This window comes from Aphelocoma coerulescens, chromosome 2 (assembly GCF_041296385.1).
Source record: "Aphelocoma coerulescens isolate FSJ_1873_10779 chromosome 2, UR_Acoe_1.0, whole genome shotgun sequence".
NCBI lineage: Eukaryota > Metazoa > Chordata > Aves > Passeriformes > Corvidae > Aphelocoma > Aphelocoma coerulescens.
The window spans coordinates 49,805,114-49,826,440 of NC_091015.1; the positions used below are offsets into that span (position 1 = coordinate 49,805,114).

At 39.1% G+C, this 21,327-nt stretch overlaps 1 protein-coding gene across 23 annotated transcripts in view; it reads left to right on the plus strand.

Moving 5' to 3' along the window:
* Window positions 1-21,327, plus strand: part of RBMS3 (RNA binding motif single stranded interacting protein 3) — a 711,765-nt gene that overhangs the window by 613,852 nt on the left and 76,586 nt on the right. For all 23 annotated transcript variants that reach the window (XM_069007351.1, XM_069007350.1, XM_069007373.1 and 20 more), the window contains 2 exons: window positions 5,939-6,045; window positions 18,087-18,133. In XM_069007351.1, the coding sequence (XP_068863452.1) occupies window positions 5,939-6,045; window positions 18,087-18,133 (154 nt within the window). The remainder of the gene's footprint in view (window positions 1-5,938; window positions 6,046-18,086; window positions 18,134-21,327) is intronic.

The window sequence follows — 21,327 nt, forward strand, 5'->3', positions numbered from 1 at the left end:
AGGGGTGATATTGCAGTTACAACTTCCTCATGAGGGGAAGAAGAGGGACAGGCACTGAGCTCTCCTTTGTAGTAACCAGTGACAGGATGCAAGGGAGTGGCCTGAAGCTGAGTCAGGGGAGGTCTAGGCTGGGTATTAGGAAAATATTTTTCACCCCAAGGGTGGTTGAGCACTGGAACAGGCTCCCCAGGGAAGTGGTCACAGCATCAAGCCTGAGAGAGTTCAAGAAGCATTTGGACAACTCTCAGATTCATGGTGGGACTCTTGGGGCTGTTCTGTGCAGGACCAGGAGCTAGACTTTGATGATCCTTGCGGGTCCCTTCCAAATCAGGATATTCTATAATTCTATGACATGCTGTATGTGGCTTCACCTTTTTTGAAAGCTAACTCTTCTATACATTAGGGTCTGCCAAGTGACATCTCATCCTGTATCATGGAATTCAGGGACAAAATCTATTACTCTGGCCTTTAACAACTCCATGCAGGATAGGATGAAGTGCTTATTTGCCACATTATTTATAGTTCCCTTACTCAGCTAACACTTTGTCCTTACATGTCCTTTTCTGTCACGTACCATCTTTTGTAGTCCTTCATTTCCCAAGAGCAGAATAGCTATGGTTTTGTTTTATAATCTTCATTGAAGTTCAAGTTTTGTTTATTTATGACTTTGGGATGAAAAAGTATTGCGTGGCAGAGCTTTTCTAGAAGCCAGTGGACTCACTAGAGCAGAGTGTGACTCTATTGATGGGGTCCTGGAACTTCTACATTTTCAAAGCTTACAACAACAAAATTCGTTTTGTAAATAAACTCTGCAGGCTCAGTAAATACCATAGTCCTGCTGGGTACATCCATCTGAGCCCAGATATAGAATCAAAACTTAAACTTGCTGTGTCCTGCCTTGCTCTACAGCTTTTTTATATCTCATGTCTACTGTGAAATCATGTCTCCTTACAATATGGCTTTGATGTTACCATAAGGTGAAGTTTTTCTTAAAGACTACACATGTTTGATGTGTAGCAGACAAAGAGGTTGGTTCTTACATGGGTGTTTTAATCAGATGTTCTGTGTGATTTGCACATGAAAATGTTACCAAAATACTTAAAATTTGGAAGGCAGTTAAGAATGAAAATAGTTATCAGAGCTTGATCAGTATGAATGCTTGGTCTAATTGTGAACTCAATTATTACTGTGCACAGTTTTTTATTGTGGAGGAGGATTTGCCAAGGCTGAAAAAGAAATTAATCCAACTTTCTCATTAAAACATACTTTGAAAAAGATCATTGATTGTGCACTGACCATTCATTGTCATACCAATGACTTTCTAATTATTTTTCTTCACATTAACAAAATAGAGGTGGCTAAAGACCCACATGAGTGTTCGCAGTGTACATGTTTCTAGGCTGTCTACTGAAAATGTTACTTTCATTGTTGCAAAAAATAAGAAGAGATTAAACTCTTCCTGACATGCTGAAAAATACTCTGTCTTTAAAAATATTTGTAGTAAAAGCAGCTAAAATGCATGAAAGTGTCCTGTTATTGCTTTTTCTATATGTAATTCTTGCCATTGCTGGACAGATGATGCTACATGATAGTGGGGAACAAGCTTTTCTCAGTAACTCTTAAGACAGTAAAAGTTTCAGGGCACCTGAAATAATGAAAAAGATTCACCAAATGCAAATAACAGCTTTCATCTTCCTTTATGAAGCACATGCTCATGAATATATACATTTTTGCACATGCAGAAGCTCAAGTGTATCTGCCTTCCGATGAATGAAAGAATATGGAAATTATGTATTCAGAATTAGTTAGGAGTTTGCTTTATTTTGTTGAATTCTCCAATTTAATTGAAATTCCCTTCCTGAGTTGGAACATTTCTTAGAGGCTGCCAGATTCGAGAAGGGGGCACTGTTACCCCTTCTCCTTCCTTCTGAACTTTTTGTGCTATTTAAGTACCAGTGTTGCTTTTGGTGATACTAACAGCCTTTTGGCAGTTCTGTGCTGTTTGTCTGCACAATCTGTCCATCTAAAGTAGCAGAGCATGAGAAGCTGATCTCCTGAGGGAACTCCAACAATATCGACAGGCTTGATTGACATAAAACCAGTCTCTCTCTTTCACCTCCACTGAACTCTTAGAGTAAATTCAGAGCCTGACTGAAGTGAGATAGGGTTTTAGCCATTGACTTCCATGGGAACAGAATTTGAACACTAGCAGCTACTGCCCTCTCCTAAGGCAGCCCTGAATATCTTGGCAAATGCTGTTTAGAAGCCCTATCAATTTGATCCCACTTCCTTCTCAGGACTCAAAGCCAAGTTCAGGGCTATTTATGTCTTATTAACCAGAGAAGGCTTTGGCTGGGAACTGCATCAAGCATTTAAATCTTCGCCTTGAAAAATGGGTTATGGCTTAATGAACCTTGTTCAGGTTAAAGCAGTTATTTATTCTTGATATTTGTGTTTGTTGCTGTCAGGTAGAAGTCAATGAAAGAGCAGTGCCTTCTATCTTGAAGAGTTTATCAGGATGGAATAGCCTGAAATTTGTTTCAAGTGAATCAATTCTCACTTTTTTGTGAGAAAATAGCAACAGTAGATTTTCCAGATATGCTTCAAAATACCACATATGCTTAAAACTTAGAGGATGTCAAGAACCATACAAAAAGATCTGCTTATCACTTCAAAATGTGAACATCTACAGATATCCAAATTACATTTTCTATTAAGTCAGCAGTACAAAAGGTGAGAGAAGAGGCAGAGACACAGGCATTTATTTTCAGTCAGTGTGTTCATACAGAGGAAAAGGAGGAAAGTAAAAATGTAGTCCATAAATTGAAGACTGTCTGCATGGAATGGAATGGAAAAGAAAAGAAACAGAAAAATTTTAAATATTCCTTTTCCTTTCCTCCCCTTCTGAAGTATTTAGGGTGAAATATACCATTTCTACTGCAACCCAGAAATATAATTCATCTAATGTTGATACTGTTTGACTAGTTCCTAAATATTTTCTTTCTTGAATTGATAATGATAGTACCTAATTGTGATCTTTTTGTTGTCTGAATTGAATTTATTATTTTTAAAGCATTTTGGAAATTTAATGAAACCATTAAAAAAGAATTCTACTAAGAAATAATTATGCTCGCGTGGTGGAGTGAGATGTGCTCTTCCTAGTATCTTCTGTTGCTCTGTATTTGACTAGTAAGAATGATGGTACTAATGCCAAATATTTGGGTGCATCTAATCTTGGAAAGCCTAGAGGACCTTTCTTACAAGGCATTTCAAGAGGGCTGAAGCAAACCAACATTTGAATTCTTCTCTGTACTTAGAGCAACATCTTTGAACTCCCAAGGCTGCCTTATGTCCTGAAAGAAGAGAGATTATTAATTCAGGGTTTTATATATAGATATATTTTGAGGTTGGTTGCCATAATTTTTTCCAGGTGTAAACCATTAGGACCTACACCACTTCATCAGTTAATATAGTTTTCTGTCTTGTTTGATGTTACATGCCTGTGTTTAGGGAAAAGAAGCCCAAAACAAAACCCTGAAAACCCTCAAGCCAAAATTTATATGGGCTCTGTCTTCCTGTCAGAACATTTTGTTTTGAACTTTTTACTTCTCTTAATGCTGATCAGCACAGACTGACTTTTCCACAGAATTACCCTCAGTTTGTCATGGAGGAATATAACCTCCCATGCAGAAACTTGCCTGTGTAGAGCATTGTCCTTTTCCACCTTCTTTCCAACCTTCTGAAAAGTCTGTGCAATATTTTTTCACGTTTTTTTCTAGATGGGGTTAGTAAAGTTGTTTGGTAGCTCTGTTCAATCTCAACCAACTTTAGGAAGCCACTAATTAACAAATATGAGGTTGTCAGATGGTAATGCTGGCTAGGGGAATTCCAGAAATGGTAACAGCTTCCTATTTGTGGTTGGCTAATATAGAGAGGATGTGTAGATTTCCTAGCTTGTTAAACCACATCACAGTGCATGGGCTAATACCACATGTGTTCATTAGCTGATGATCATGGCATGTGTCAATATCCAGTGTGCAGATGGTTTTTGCATGGTCCTCCTAATGGTATCATATGTTGCTTGGTAGTTGTTCAGTGCTTAAAACAAAAAGCTTTTGAAGCTTTGTATGTGATGTTTAATAGGTCTTTCTCTAATGCTGGCTTAGCACCTGCTCCTCCCTCACAATCACATCAAAGTGAACGCTAAGTAACCACTCTGAAATCATGCAGCATCGGGCCACAGAGTAAAACCAGGGAAAGTGCAGGGCAATCAGCCCTGTAAAATCTCTCCATCTGCAGAAAGAATCTCCATAGCCACCTGTATGCTTTTAAACCTTCATTATTTTAAATTTAAAATGGTTGGCTGAGCATTGCTTCTACAAAAATCTGATACAATAATCGAAGCTGGAGGTGGGGAAGGACCTCTGGGGTCACACAGTCAAGCTTTCTGCCAATAATGGATTGTTCCCTGCAGTTCAGTTTCTAGTGACCTTGGAAATTACTAGGCTGGTAAAATGGTAATGAAAAAACAAAGCTGTTATAACTCCAAAAGTGGCCAAAGTGACGCTGTCCCAATGAGAAATTGTGCTTTTGATGTGAGATTCTCTACGTGCATTGTTTCTTGGTTGCAGTTTTTAAGTGATCAAAGTTCTAATCTACACTTTCTGACACATTTTGAATTGTCTGTAACTAGGAGGTTGGTGGAGGTTAGCTAGTTTTAATACCACATGAACTTATCCATTAACCAAATCATAATTTTTATTACAAATAAATAAGTTGACAACTTGATTAGTCCCCCCTACCCAAACATTTTCTTCATATATCTGCAGTTGTGTTCTTTCAACATTTCTAGCCTCCCAGAAACAGGAAATGGGAAGGAAAAAAAACAGATTTCTTGGTTTTTCCATCAAAACTCTTGGTTAATTAATTACAGACTTATCATGCCTGGGAACTCAAAAATTCCTGATAAGACTCAAATGTGACACACGATTTTTAGATTTCTTTCAACCAGGCAAATATTGTTTTACTTCTCTGCTGATGCAGGCAATAAAGCACTACTCTAAGATACACCTAAGTGGGTAGAATTTGGCTCCCTTTTAAGGATGAAGCTGGAGAAACAAGCTCCCACCAGCAGAACAAATAAAGTTTTGGTTAAAAAAAATATTTTAGGAGGCTGTTAAAAGCTGGGTAGATGGGAAAGAGATCCCAAGACACCAAGTTCCCTTCCTGTTGTGGCCGTTTGATGTGTGTTAATTTCTTCTCCAGAGGGCCCTATTGTGGGCTGCCTTTTGGGGTGTGCAGTGCTGTGATTATCCTTTCTTCCTGGGACTCTGGCCCCCCCTGACTATTGTATTCACACACTCCAGATCCCACTTGGAGAGGAAAAGGGTTTTCTCAGCTGCCAACTTGCTTAAAAGAGGAGTTAAGAGGAAAAGAAAGCTGATTGGACTTGGCAAAAGTCTCTATTTTATTCTGTTTAGTCCGATTTTTAAAGGACTGGATGCTGAGAAACACCAAAGTAGTGAGAACACTTATTCCTTAAACAGGTTCTTGCAAAGTTTTTACAATAAAAATAGAAAGCTGCTTTAGTAAAGCAGTGTTTATTCTTGCACTAATGCTGGTCATGAATACGTGTCTAACTTAGCTGGAACTAATGCCTGACTATACTGTTCCACTACAGCAACTTAACATCCTGTGTAGGCTGATTATTTTTTCAACAATATTTGCTAAATTCTTTTAAGGGCTGCCAGTATATATTTTTTGAAGCTTAGTTAATAAGAACAGCTGCCAGTGGAGTCAAGGCTAAAAGAGGCAAAAAATATCTGCAGAAGGCAAGATTTTACTTCAAAAGATCAGTATTACAAAGCACTACTGTTGCTGGTATAATCACTTTCTTTGGGGGGGATGCTAATATAGACTGGATTTCTTGTCTTCACAGCCCCCACTGAGCCTTTGCTGTGCAAATTTGCTGATGGAGGGCAAAAGAAGCGCCAGAATCAAAGCAAATACACACAGAATGGAAGGCCGTGGCCCAGAGAAGGAGAGGTAAGTGCCACGTAGCAATTATTTTCCTGGGGTTTGGCAGAAGTCAGCAACAGACCTGGAGGTCTACCTTTCAGGCTGTGAAGAAATCAGATTGCCGAAAAAATGCAATAGGTTCGTACAGAAAAAGCTATGTAAGCAGTGGGGAGACAGAGGTTTATGATAATGTGCAGAGTGCAAAGTTGCAGGAAAGGAGAATTTCTGAGCTTGGTGTGGAGCTGTGCACAGCCTGGTCCCACTGTGAGTGCTCTGCAGGCAGACCTGAGCCAAGGATTCTCTTCCTGGTGAGCCATCAGCAACCGAGGTGTACCTTTTAAAAACCAAATCAATATACACTGAAGCAACTCAACAATGTTGTTTTCTCCATCTAGTTCCTGGTGGTAGAAGATCCTTCGGGAATGTGAGACCTGTTCCGAAAGAGAGAGATGTACTTACACATCCAGATGTAGGGTCCATGTAGAAGTTTTCTGCAAGCTTATCTGAGCTGAGAGCTCCTTGTTCTGTTCAAGACAAAGCAGTTTACAGTAGGCTCAGCTGCATCATTTATACAGAGTTTTAAAATAAAGTAATCTAATGGTTGCCCTCTGCTCTGCTGCAAGTAGTCTGTTACTGGAGTTTCTTTTTTGTGTTCTTTTATGTGAAGTGACTCCAAATTTGGGTGAAATAAGAAAGGCTTTTTTTTGACTCTTCAAGAGTTTGTTTACTGTTTTTGAATTTTGTTATTGAGAAAAGACTTGAATAAATAAGGGAGATTTGATTATAGTGCCTTCTTATGCATCATGATAGCTATGAAGGCTGAAGGACTTGCAAGTATTTCTATCGTAAACAGCTATCCTTTGTGTTTGTGATTGAGATTTCAAGGAAAAAAAGTATGTTGTGCAATTGTGCTATTGTGCTCCTCTAGAATACAAGTGGGGGGGGGGGTTATATTTTTTTTGGGGGGGGGGTGTTGGTATGTTTACTTCAATTTTACAAGGCAAACTAAAAAAAAAAAAAGAAAATTATTTGCTATTTCTGAGTTACATGTTTTGAGAGTATTTTTGCTTTTTTGTAACTACTTCATATTTTTAGCTGATACTTTTCAGGCCATTAGCTTATGACATATATACTCCAGCACTATTGGTGAGCTCGTAAAACAAACAGAAAGTCCTTTTGAACCTGTAGAAATTTCTCCCACCATCCCATGGTTGATCTACACTGTTCCAACAGCAATGGTCCATTTTTATCTCTGTGGGCTGAAAACCCCAGTGTGGCAGACACATTTGCCAAAGGACATTGCAGAAGTCTCCAAAGGCTCACTGCAGTCTCTTATGCTTTATGTCTGAAAAAATGGAGCTGTCTTCTCAGGAGCCATTTTGGTTTGTCATACTAGGGATCTACTGAAGAACAAGTGCCCAAGAAGTACTTCAAGCAGTAGACTCAGGTCAGCATACACAGAGCTTGCAAAACAAAAGTCTATATATAGGAGACAATAATAAACCCTCAAAAAGGTTAACAATCCATATTTTAAAGATGCCTAAATCCCTGTTTAAAAAGTAAATACCATTATAGCTATTATCTCCACTGTTTTATACTTCCTTCAGTTCAAATCAATAAAAAAAGAGAATATAAAGTTAAAGCCAGCAAGCCACCATTATGCCTGTGGCCTCAGGGCATCAGCTTATTGCATCTTGTGTAGTTCATTTGCTGCTAGTGGAGCGGTGCTTGTTAAGCCCAGTGATATCCTGGTGACCTAGAGGCAGGGTGTGGCTGGTGTGTTTGTAGTATCAACGCTTAAGAACTGATTTTCAGTGCTGGAAGACGTCATTCCTTGTTGTTGATCACAGTCAACTACAGAGCTGTTGTCGTGGTATAAAGTGCAAACATGAAAAGATTGTAAAGATACAAACTCAGAGATATTTCAGGTTAGATTTTCTCAGATTTTCTCTGTTTACTAGCATCTGCTTAATACCTTGCTGCACTTTGGATATTTACTACTCAGAGCATAAAAGACAAGAATGCTTGTTCTCTTTTAGGGTCCCTCATTTACTGAATTTCTTCCCTACTGTTAATTTTCTTATTTCCAATGTAAAATCTTCCTGTATAATTACTCTTATATTGTATATGCAAAAGGGTTTTTCTAACTCTTTGTCCTTTAACAGTCTTGTTCTAAAAACGATCTACCATTCAGTTGTTCTTTAGGTAGCAGCACTTGAGTAACCTTCCTACAGTTATTCCTGTCAGTTTTAATTTCTTCTAATTCCTTTTTTAAAGAGCAGGCAGTGAGTAGTGAAAAATAACTGATTTATGACAAGTGGTGTAGTTCTGATGACAGATGGGATCTGGAAATATTCCCTACACCTCTGCTTTTTCTTGGTTTCTTCCCCAAAGAAAAGTATTGAAACAGCATCCAAGAGATTACTCCCTTAGTATTTCCACTCTGGCCAAATCCTGTGGTATCTAGACCAAGATGTATTTTGGCTATTGTTCAGATAAGCCTTTGCATTCTTGAATACTTTAATGAAGGGCATTTCTAAAACATCTGAGGTTTAACCAGCATTAGCACTGAGCGTGCATGAGGATTATTTCTCAGAAAGGCAGATCCCAGAGAAATGATGCCAACAGTTCTGTCACTGGCCTCAAACTTGAGTGTGCAAAGTAGAGACAAACAGCTGTGCCCAGTACTCTGCTGCAGGGAGGGAATGGCAGGAGATTTAGTGAGGAGGAGCAGTGTTTGCTGCAGTGTTACCTCTCTGGTCATGCTGTTCTCAGAGGTTTTTCTCTCTTTTATGAAAAGCTTCTATGGAATTTTATAAGACAGGATTTCTTTTTTTTTTTTATAAAGTTGTCAGATCATGCTGCAGAATGCAATAGAAAATCTTACTCCTGTCATACATCTTTGTAGTTTCCTTCTTAACCATATAGAAATACTTTCATTGGCTGTTAAATTGGCATGCCTTTCAAAGTCAAGTCTTTAGGAATATACTGAATTTCTCTAGGGCTTTTTGGGAGGTCTGGGAGGGTGGGTTTGGTGCTTGGTTGCTTGGCCATCTGTAACCAGTGAAGAATGCCAGATCTTGAATAGTGCTTTCTAGTCCTTATACTTACACTCTTGTTTGGAAATGTTCAGCAGATTACTGAGACATTTAACTGAGTGTTTGTGATGGTTGACCAGTTCTGGACTACAGAGCCAAGTGCTTATATTAGTGATGGCTTTGTATAAGGCTGTCAAATAAGGCATCTAATAGACAGGTGCAATAAATGTACAGTGAAAGCTGCAAGTGTTGGAAATACTTGCAGTAAAATTCTGACATAATTTCTGCACTAAGTTCAGTAATTACTTTTTTGGGCTAGTTTCTCCTCACACTGTTTTAATTAGGCATTCTGTTGTGAAACTTAACCTGACAAGATTGAATTGAAATAGTGATAGAGCATAATCATATTCAAATTCTGTCTATAAAATATTTGATTCAGTTTACCTCTAAATTGCAACTGACAAGTCTAGAGGTGGGTGATATAACTCCCCAAAAATGTTTTAGTCAAAAATGTACCCAGGGAATCAAGTGTAGTCACAAAATGAAATCAGATTGGATTAAAAACTGCAACATGAATTTTGCAACATAATCTTCTATTGCAGATTTAATGAAACTTTGTTTTGATTATTCAGAAATAATGTCTTTTGGTACATGTATTTAAGACCAGGTTTATTTGAAAATTACCTGGTAGACAGGGAGAAATCTTCCTGAAGTTTATTACTGTTTACAGTTCTAGACACTGTAGCTTTTCTACATCTGGTCAGCCCAAAGTGATTAAGATTTTTTTTTATAGTCACAGTATTTTGAACTCTTTGATATTTCTTTTGCAAGTTTCTGTAAAATTTGGGCTATTGAAATAGTTGCATTGTCTTATAAGGGAATATCACCCTTACAGTATTGGTGCATGCATCACAACAGTGAGATGCACCACTGAATGCAATCCCCTTGTCATTAAATTTGGCCTGATGTCTATAATGATATTCAATAATTGTCACTAATAATACTTCTATTGATTGCTTTTTTTGCTTCTGTAATCTGAGTTACATTTTTTATTTCTAAAGAGCCAAGAGGTTACCCTCCTTTCCTTCCCTTTCTTCTCTTCCTCCTTACCCCTTTGTCCTTTGTTTTCTTTCAAGCTCAGTTCATGGAATATCTAAAGAATTAAACATGTTTTTAATTCTTTCTTAAAAAAATAAAATGACCTGGTGGTTGGGGAATGTTGCTTTTGTAACTGTCTTTTTATCCACTACTCATTACAACTTTGCCTAATGCAAACAGCAATTTAGAGAGAAAAACATTCAGTAGGTAATTTGAGACACTTACCAAATTTTTTGTAGTCAGTACCAGTGAAGGGCTGAAGCAGTTGATCTTGGTGCCAATGGTCCCTTCTTTACCAGCAGATGCATTTGGAAATGATTAGTAGTTCTGTGCCAGGCCTATTTTTAGCTCAGACATGGATTGTTTTTATGCTTCCTAGGAGATAGGTACTACTTAGTTGTGTTCCATAATCCTGAGTGTCTAGGACAGATGTATTTTATACCTGGACAAGTAACTTTTGTTTGCTGTGAGAGGCAGTTCCCAGTTCTGTCCAGACAAGCAGTAGTACCCTCATATGTAAACCATCCACAAAGACATGTACTATATATATTTCGTATGCGTGTAAGTTAAACATTGGCACTTTGCATGCTTGTTTTCAACAAAAGCTTAGTTTAGCAAAGAGAGGTGTTGAACCTGAAGGAAGCCCAAGCAGAGGGAGAAAGAGAAGGGCAAAAGATAATTGACCAGTAATTGAAAATATCTGGAATAATGACACAAGGTGCTGTCACTGTGGGCAACATTTTGAAAAGATTCCTCAGTGGCACAAATACCAAAGACTAATTTGGATTTTGAGCTTATAACGTACATAGAAATATTTTAAACCAATCACTGTCACTGCAATCAGGATTTTAAAAGGCCCATGGTTTAGTTAAAACAGAATCAGCAGTGTACCTGTTCTTAGAGATTAGTTTTCTTTGTTTTCATTTTGGCTTCGAATTTCCTTCTCTGGTGAAAAATGTCATGCCATTTGCCCTGGAGATTTTCCTGTAGCTGGGTTTTCCTCCAAATTCTGCTGCTACAACAGTGTTTTCTTAGACAGAATAAACAAATGTTGGAGACAGGGAAAGGACATACCTTTTTCTGCTGTATCCCCAACAGATACCAGGAGTGCTGCAAGCCAGCTCACTGTAGCACACACATCTAGTGTGCAGATGTGAGTGTAATACACAGCTGACATAACACTGGATCACACTGATGGCATAATGGGTGTGCCAGATCCCCAAGACCAGATGGTTCATAGACCTGAAGATGACAAGGTTAAATGTATGGGCTGGTTGTGGAAAGAGAAATATTGTATTATATTATATTATATTATATTATATTATATTATATTATATTATATTATATTATTTCTCTTTTGTTGGTTTTTATTTTTCTTTTCAATTTTTGTAGACTTCAGCACTTACATTTTAACTAACCAGATAAATTGAAGTGGGAAGAAAGTGACTCAATCCCAAGAACAGAAGCTGTGTATGTCAGACTTTCATTCCAGTTCTGTGGGACAAAAGGGTTTCTTGGCATTCATTTGGATATCTGAACTTGTTATTGTGTTTATCAGTGCAGTCTCTGACGTTCTGAGATTCATGAATCACTTCCCAAGTTTAACATCAATATTATATATTTTTCTCTCCACAACCACTGTTTTCCTCAGAATCTGCAGCTGCTTAAGGAGCACACATCACTGGGAAATGCTCCATTTCTTTCATATGCGTCTCTATATCTAAGAGGTGTCACATTTGCATTCTAAATTTCTCCTTCTCTAAAAAGCAAAGATGGGGGGTTTATTCACAATTAAATTCAGAAGCCTTTCTAATAATGTTGAATATTTCTGATGGAACTGCTAAATAATCAAAGAAAGGAATTCTGCCAAGTTAACTTTACTGGTGACTGAGCTTGTTTTATTAAATCAGTATTTCCCATTAATCTCATTTGGGTTGATGATTTCTTTCCCCTACTCTCTCTTCTTCCATCAAAGCATTTCAATAAGGGTATCTGCTGTCAGGGCACAAGAGATCCTTGTGTTGTGACGCCTGGCAGATATCAGCCACGGAAACAAAACAAGTACAGGAATCTGAGTGTCGAAATTTCAATTGATTCCACTGTAGTAGCCAAGAGCATACCCTGGGATGGCAGTCCTCCAGTGGGAAAGGGTGAAGGTATGAGTCAGTGGAGATGGAGAAGACAAACATATCTTTTAGTCTAACTCCCACATCAGTTCACCACAGAAGTCCCTTAAGTCCAAGTGTACAACCTTACCTTTCCAAATCTCAGTTGAAGCAGGAGAAATCCAGGGGGGAAACTCCCCACATCCATGGATTTCACCCCTATTTAATTTGTAGGCCTCTCCAATTTTTTCCAATGGGACTGTGGTCTCCTGAGCAGTACGAGATCCTGCAGTGGCAGCAGCCTTGCCTTGCAGAGGTGCTCTAGCACTAGGCAGAGGCTGGCCAGGGCAGGTTTGAGGAGATAATGTGGAAGTTTCACCTCTGAGGAGGAGGTGTAGCACATCTCTGTAGCAGGTAGGTATTGTGGTGAACTTTTGCACGCAGTGTCGTAAAGATGTGTACACGGAGAGTAGATGGTGATATGATGGTGAAGTTGTTCATGAAAGCAGCTTCCCAGCAACACAGAAGATGCTGGGCTGCACAGAAGATGCACAGAAGAAATTGGTCATTTATAGGTATTCATGGTTGCTGGAAGACAGATACTGCACTGATAAGTGTTCTTGTGAGACATCATGGGGGTTGGGTAGAGAAATAATAAACCCACTTTATTTCACATGATGTTGAAGATCTGCTCATTTATGTTTAAATCATAACAAAGAGAGGGGGAAAAAAAATAACCAAACCAGATACTGCACTGATAAGTGTTCTTGTGAGACATCATGGGGGTTGGGTAGAGAAATAATAAACCCACTTTATTTCACATGATGTTGAAGATCTGCTCATTTATGTTTAAATCATAACAAAGAGAGGGGGAAAAAAAATAACCAAACCAGAAGCAGAACACCTTGTCTTTGCCCATGGAAAAATTTTCACAGTAAAGTGTTGAACAAAAGGCCTTCAAACTTCTAGGGAAACCCTTGCTTTCCAGAGGCTTTTTGATATTTTCTGCTCTTTATTGAATGAAAGAGCTTAAATTTAAAGACAGGTACAGACTGAATCTCTTAGTTTTAGTATCTCTTTCACTGATGTCAATAGTTAGAAAACTGTAGCAAAAAATAGCAAAAACTTTAATTCCTTCCTCATGTTCTTAAGTTCAGACACTTGGTAAAAATAAGAGATAAGTAATCTTTTTAAAAAATCAATATTTTAACAAGCTGGGTTAATTTCTGTGTCACCTGACTTTCTAACAGACCAGTAGTTATTAAGAATGATCTTTATTTCCATTATGTGACTGAAAGCAGCTATCCCTTTTTTTGATTACTTTAAGCAATTGCATATTGAAATGCTGAGGTGCAGAATTTTCACAGAATCACAGACTGTGTTGATTTGGAAGGGACCCATAAGGATCATTGAGTCCAACCCCTGACCCTGCCCAGGAGTCACACCATGTGCCTGAGAGCATTGTCCAAAGGCTTCTTGAACTCTGTCAGGCTTGGTGCTGTGACCACTTCCCTGGGGAGCCTGTTCAGTGCCTGACCACCCTCTGGGTGAAGAACCTTTTTCTAATATCCAACCTAAACCTCCTTGACTCAGCTTCAGGCCATTCCCTTGGGTCCTATTCCAGAGAGAAGAGATCAGTGCCTGTCCCTCCTCTTCCCCTCATAAGGAAGTTGCAGACTGCAATGAGGCCTCCTCTCAGTCTCCCCTTCTCCAGACTGAACAGACCAAGTGACCCCAGCCACTCTCCATCCAGCTTGCCCTCAAGGCCCTTCACCCTCACTAACACCTCAATATCTTTCTTATATTTTGGATCCCAAAACTGCCCCCAGCACTCGAGGTGAGGCTGCCCCAGTGCAGAGCAGAGCGGGACAATCCCCTTCCTTGCCCGGCTGGTGATGCTGTGCCTGATGCCCTCCAGGACAGGGTTGGCCCTCCTGGCTGCCAGGGCACTGCTGGCTCAGATTCAGCTTGCCATCAGAGCCCCCAGGTCCCTTTCCACAGAACTGCTTTCCAGCATCTCATTCCCCAGTCTGTCCATACATCCAGGGCCACCCCACCCCATGTGCAGAATGCAGCACTTTCCCTTGTTTAACTTGATATGGTTGGTGATTACCAAGTTTTCTAAATTGTCGAGGTCTCTCTTCAGGGCCTCACTGCCTTCAACGGAGTCAACAGCTCTTCCTAGTTTTGCATCGTGTGTTTTCATTCAATAGCTGAGTCTATGGCCATTATCTGGCTGAGTGGCATGAAAATTGTGTGGTTCAGTTGTTACTTAATAGAAGATTTTTCTGACAAATACTTTGCTAAAGAAGCATTCCATCATCAGTGCCACTCCCTCAGGTGCCATTTTATCAGGAGGTGTCACTGTGAGAAGAAAGAATAAGCCCCTCTCCTTCTACTGAAACAGGAGCAAACCAGTGAATGAAAAGGCCTGGAAGAAAAGAGTCTCTCAGCACAGCAGAGGGCTGCTATAGAGGCATCAATCTTGGTATAGTTCAGCCTGTTTTAAGCACTATGATGGCTATATTCAATTCTGATTTTGACAGAATAAGCTAGACCTCTCTCACATGGGAGTCTTGAGGCCAACCCTAATATTCTGCATTTGGTATTTTTGGAATTCCTGTTTGTCTGCTGTGGAGGAAAGTTCAGACAATTTTCCAGTAAGTTATTATTGCTCATCAGTTTTTATTCCTGATGAATGAGGATGCTTCAGACCATAAATCTTTGACTGGTCCAGGCTAAGTGTTGCCACTCCTGGGCTTCCAGCCAGCATAATTTTGTACAGAGGAATTGTACAACTTGATGAGAAAGAAGTAAATAGTCCTGTGTTAGCAGCTATTTGAAATAGCAGCTGTTTAAGGCTCTGCAGCAGTGGGGGATATTAGCAATATTACTGGGGCCAACTGTAGGTGGTTACCATATGCACATATTGCCACATGCTGTGTCCTATTTGTCTAATGTGAAACTTTTCATTTACTGGTAAATGTGGTGGTGATATTTATAGTGGTCACTGCTGAAGTACTTGAACAGATCCTGGTAATCTGTCTCCATGCAGTATGGATATGGAATGTGGATAAGGAGGAGATGAGTGTCTAGCCTTTCATATTTTGTACTCTTCAGGCACACAGCTGGGTCCCCTGATCTTAATACCAGTGCAGAGAACTGAGTTTGTGCAGCTTCTCTACATGGACCCACACACAGGTCTGGGGTGTGATGGGGTTGGAGGGTGAGCTGAGTGTCCATGCCATGGCCATGTGCTCAAATATCCACAAGAAAAGGAACTGAAAGGAACACAAACGTGTGTTTGCAGGTCTCACGTGAACAGCAAGCATCATTAGGGCTGCAGTGAAAGAGCTGCTGCAGTGAAAGAGCTGCTGCAGGTTGTCATTTCTGCACCTTCATTCTTACTTATGTCAAAGAAACCAAAATAGTACCAGTTTTTTATTTCCACTTTTCCTCCCAGACCTACCTCCCTTATTGCCATTTTGTCTCCAGGTCACTAATGCAAGCTGTGGGGTATAGTGAACTCTGATCCAGCAGCTCTAAGGGTGACTAGATCTAGAAACTCCTTCATTTAGAAAGCTTGGCTCTGTCCTTTCCAAAGAATTTTTTTTTTTTTCCCCCTCAGTCTTGAGTAGATGTGTGATGAGGTGTTAAAATGTAAACACCTAGATTTATAGGGAATATCTTAAGTTATTTTAGCCAATATTTTTTTAAAAATTGTTAGAATTAATTTTTTTGTCCCTCTAGGGCTTGTACATACTATTTGTCTTCACCAGTGCAGGAATACAAAAAGAGAGCAATAACAAATTTATAGATGTTGAAAAGAGAAAGGAAAACAAGACAACATGTTTCCTCAAAAATGTATTGCAGACAAAAAGTTTATGATATTGAAGTTTCCTTTTTTCTTTTGCTTTGAAATTTATACATTTCCATTAGTAATTAATGCAACCTTACTAAACAATATAATATGCTGAGCGTGTATAAGACATAAGAATATTAAACCAAGTTAAGAAACGGATGATGATTTTCTACATCAAAAGTAGTGGTTTAGGTCACCATAAATTAAGCTCTCTGACATTTTAAACTTGCAGAAATAGCCATTTTATTTTTCTTTGTATGAAATCAATACTTCTTTTAAAAATAGCCACATGCACTTGGACTTAGTCTCCTGAATGATCCTTTGCTTGGGAGAGACTACATATTTTATTAAAACAGTGGCATTTTCATAAAGCAAAACATTTGCCCTAGCATCTGCTTAAAAGAATAACAAGAAAAATATACAAATTTAATAAGGACACGAACCTTTTTTTGGTGACATAAGGTAGCAGGAAGCCTGGCCTTTCAGATCAGAAACTATTTTTGGCCTCTGGAAACCTGGACCATCTCCTCTTAGAGCAGTTTGCAGCTGCTGGGCTAACCTGGCTCTTCCAGGACTGCTGCCTGCTACTCTGCCTGCTCGTCACCAGTGCATTTACCCTGGCTGCTCACCTGCCTGCCTGGGAACCAGCCAAGCCCAAGCACTTTCCTGACCTGTCTGCGCAGCCATCTGGAAGGGGGCAGATGCCATTATTCAAAAGTACTTTGGTAGATGGCTTTAGGGGCATGAAAAGCTCCCAGCAGGAGCACAGACCATGCCACGTGGTTGGTAAAGCATCTGTCCTTGAAGAAAATGCTGCCTGTCTCAGGCAGCAAGCATAGGATGTGTATGAAAAATGAAGAGAAATACAGTGCCTTGGGGGTGGGATGGTGCCATGGTTGTTTCTCGGCTGCTCCCACAGGGAGAGCACCACCTTGAGCAATAGGGTTCCTCTCCCCTATGCTTGTAACCCTGCACAAAGGACAACTTCTTCCCATCTCTTACATTGGTAGTGTCTTACATTGGAAAGCATTTCACAAAGGGAGGGATGAAAATCGATAAGGAAGGGAAAAAGTCAAAGCAAATGCATGTCTTTAAGTAAATGCTGGGGGAAAAAAAGGTCTTTCCTGCATGACCCTGGCTGCTATCTTGGAGCATAAGGTGGAGTGCTGAATTCTGTCTCCAGCCCTGCTCTCTCACTGCCTTTTCTGTGGTACCTGTGGATATGTCTGCTAATGGTGGCAGTGATGACAGTTGTTAACTGGACAATGTTTTAACACTGCCAAATCTTTTTGCACAGGTCACGGTCTGCCTGGTGGTAAATGGCAGTTGAAAAGCTCTGTGTAACACATTAACAAATTTTTCTGCTGTCCAGACCTCTGAAGTATTTTAAAAGCCTTGTTTGAAAGCTCAAGCTCTTCTGCTTCACAGCCCATTTTTTGTTTCTTGTCTCATGGTAATGAATTAACTCTAAGTATGAGTTACACCCCAGGGAAATGGTTGGCGGGGTCATGTGGGATGTGACCTTTGTAGGAAAGATGAGACTCCTTCCTGTGAAGCTCTCATGAAGTTGGCTTTGGAATATTTACCAACCACCTATCTCACAGGCAACAGCAGGATTTGGGCCTGTCTTGTTATAGTGAGTAATCAGCTGTAAAGGCATTTATTGGAGTTATTAATTGATACTGGAGCAACAAAAACACCATTTGCCCTAAATGTTATGGAAAGATGACAACCAACAGACTGAACAGATCTGTTTCTCAGTGATCTCTCACGCAGGGGAGGTACCCAATCTGTCCATGCTGCTTTGGGCCATCAGAGAATTTAGATTTCTATTTAAGTTGCATTCAGTTTTTATTCATATTGGCTTAGAATATGTTTCATGTCTTTCTTTTTTTTTTTTTTTTTTTTTCTCTTTTTTCCTGCAGTAATAGTAAAAATCTGTTTTTCTTCCCTAACTATGTGCAGGCTGGCATGGCTTTGACTTACGATCCAACAGCTGCTATACAGAATGGGTAAGGAATGCATGTTTTCTTATGTCTTTTTAAAAATTATTTTGAATGTCATCTTCTGTTTTCTCTTTCTGTGGTGAAACTTTTTGAAAAGCAAACCCACTCAGTCATATTTTGTCTGAAGTGTATAATGCTATATTGTCAAGTTCTTCTTTTACTTTTCCTTTTCTTTTTATGCCTTCTTGTTTGCAGTATCCATTTGAATGAGAAGTTGTTTTTCCTAATAGTTTCCATCTCTATTTGGCAAATGTCAGTAGATGTCTTTTTAATCTCTCTCTGTCATGAAGTGGGAACCAGTAAAGTTTCCCTTTACTGACTTGGCTTTTGTTAAAATAACCATTGAAGATTCCAACGTATTTTGGATAACAGAGCTGTTACTTCATCTCGGGTTCTTTCTGTAGGCTGGCTGGCTTCCATGGCATTGTCTGAATAAAAATGCCAGATAGGGAGAAAGCCTTAAATTAGTGGTTAAGCAGATGGGATTTAAGGGTAAAAATGCAACACTCTTCTTTATTTCTCAGCTACCATTTGCTGACATAAGGAATTCCAGTTTTATCTCAAGTTGTGCAGTGAAATTACATCAACATATTTACCTGCATGATTACATTTCCAATTATTTCATAAGCTAGAAAAAGATATCCTTGAAATTTAGCTCTCTTTTCAGCTAGGTTAACAACAATTTGAAGAGAGGCAGAGAGTTCAGCCCTGAACTCTTTGACAGTCACTCTTTGATCAGAGAGATGTATGATATGATTATCAAATTCCATGCATACTCCCACCTGTGTTCTCCAGCTGAAGGGGAGAATTTATTGGTATAGATAAGGATGGGTTTATTTGTTATATATTTGTTAGGTCACTGCTAGCTGAAGCATTTAGGAAAACACCCTAACATTCCTATTAGTTTTTTTTAAAAAATCAGTAGTAATAGTCAGTCTGTTTTGCCTAATTTCTCTTTAAATGCAATAATTTTGTAGGACTTGTGATATTCCTGTGTTGTGGAGGAAGAGGCCAAACACAGAAGAATAGAGAGTTTGTTTGTAGTTGTGATTTCAGAATCCTCTGCTTCTGTCTCCCTGTTCTGACCTCCAAATGAGTCATTCTTCTCTATTGTCATACTTCTCAGCTGGTAAAACATTATAGTCCATAAATAAAAACATCACTGGTTCATAATCCACCAGTGTTTCATGTGGACAACTAGCTCTTTTTTTCATATAAATTGCTGCATGTCGGTTGTGTGAATGTTTTGGAAACTGTAGCTTGAAGAATCCTTCGAGACTAATACAATTTTAATTCAAGAATAATTTTTCTTGAAGTTATGAATCTTATCTCAGAATCAGACGTTGTTTATATCAAAGAGTACCCACGGTGTTCAGGGTGCTCAGGTGGTTTGGTCACTCAGTTGTTTGAACATACTGTCACTGATCATTGGGTAAAGAAATTGTACCCAATGGAGAATTTCACCTCTGCAGTTTTTTCAAATATTCTTTTATTTTTAAGGCAAGAAATAAATTAAATTACAGTACTAGATATCTCTCTAAGAGTGACAATTAATTACCACTTTGACATATGTCTTCTTTCTAAAGTGTAAAAATATTTTCAGTTTTACCAGGATTAAACCATCATTCAAAATGCTCTTGTGGTGAGATCTTGATTGTGTGCAGTATCATGAGGATCACCAGGACCCTTTTGGTTCCATAGGATTTTTATCTTCCCAGGCATTCACATACTAATCTCTACATATCCTGTTGTTTTAACTTTTTTTCTGGTTTTCATAAGCCTCTTTACTTACATGTACAGTGAAAATCTAACTCAGGAGTTTTATTTTAGTGAAGTCTGGGAGCACCTTGGTGCTTTGCTTGTGAAATGTGTAAATGTGATCTGTTGCTCGCTGACACAAGACACAGGCATCAGTGTATGGCCGTGGTGAGAGAGACTTAAAGGCTCTTAAGCTCTATGAAGTAACAAAGGTTAACTCAGCAAAGGAGCATCTTCCTCACGAGGAGGGCAGTGTGGAAATGAGCAAAAAGCTGTTGCTGTGCCCACACCCACCCTGTGCCTAAAAAGGTGCAGAATACTTTGGCAGTAATATGGGCTGAGCCAGTAAGGTTTGCATGGCTCAGTGTCACCCAAAGATCTGTAAAACAAAGGCCTTTTCCTTGTAGCATTCAGCTGGGGTCACCAGTGTGACACTTAGTGAACTGATGCTGGGGATGGGAAATGTAAAGATACCAAGTCAATGTAGTAATTCAGAAGAGGTATGAATTACAAACAAAATTTTTAAAAAGAAATTAACTGCACATGCTGGCATTTACTAGAGTTATTTATAGGGTTGATAGATGCATTTGGATGCATCTAAGTTGCTAAGTCCACACAGGATTATGTGGAGGATGGAAGCCTACTAGAGAAACATGTCTCTGCAGGTGTCATGGGGTAGTACTTAAAATTCGTAGTTCTTTAAGAGGCATGGATTATATTAGGTTTGGAGTTGGGCTATAACCAAACCTCAGGGAAGAATCTGGACTCTTGTTTCCAAATGAAAAGGTAGGTTCTTACTGTTCATAGTGTCGTACTATCACTTTTATTACCATATAACTGCATATTTGCCTTGAAAATCTATAGCAGGAATAAAACAAAAGAGAGCGAGAGAGAGGCTTTCACTAAAAATGACTACGATTTTTTCTCCACTAAGGAATAGATTATTTTCTTCTGAGTCTATTACATTGTAAAGCTTGATTCTCCATTTCATTATATTGTTTTTATGCCCATATAGCTCTGTTTAAGCATCTAGTGGAGTTACATCAGCATAAAACTGGTATAATGTAGTAGAGAATCCAGCCCGTAGTGTACCATAGCATTGCAGTATGAGGTACTGAAGATATGGTAAGCACACACTTCAGTAGATAAGCTCTTTTCATTTGGCAACCTCTCTGCACCTTTTTTTGGTTTATAATCAGCCTTTTCTGAATTGTGTTTACCAAGGTACTGAGGTTTTATTTGGGGGAGTAGTGTGCCTGTTGTAATATGCTATTGATTTTTCAGTTTGTGTCATTAACATTGTTTCAATGGTTTTATGCACTCATACAAAGAACAGGATAGAGCACTTGTACTTGCACTGTAAGGAAGCTCATTTAAAATGTTCCTGAGTCCTCCTGGCCATTTGACTAAGGTTGCAATGTACTGTATCAGTTTAGTATCTC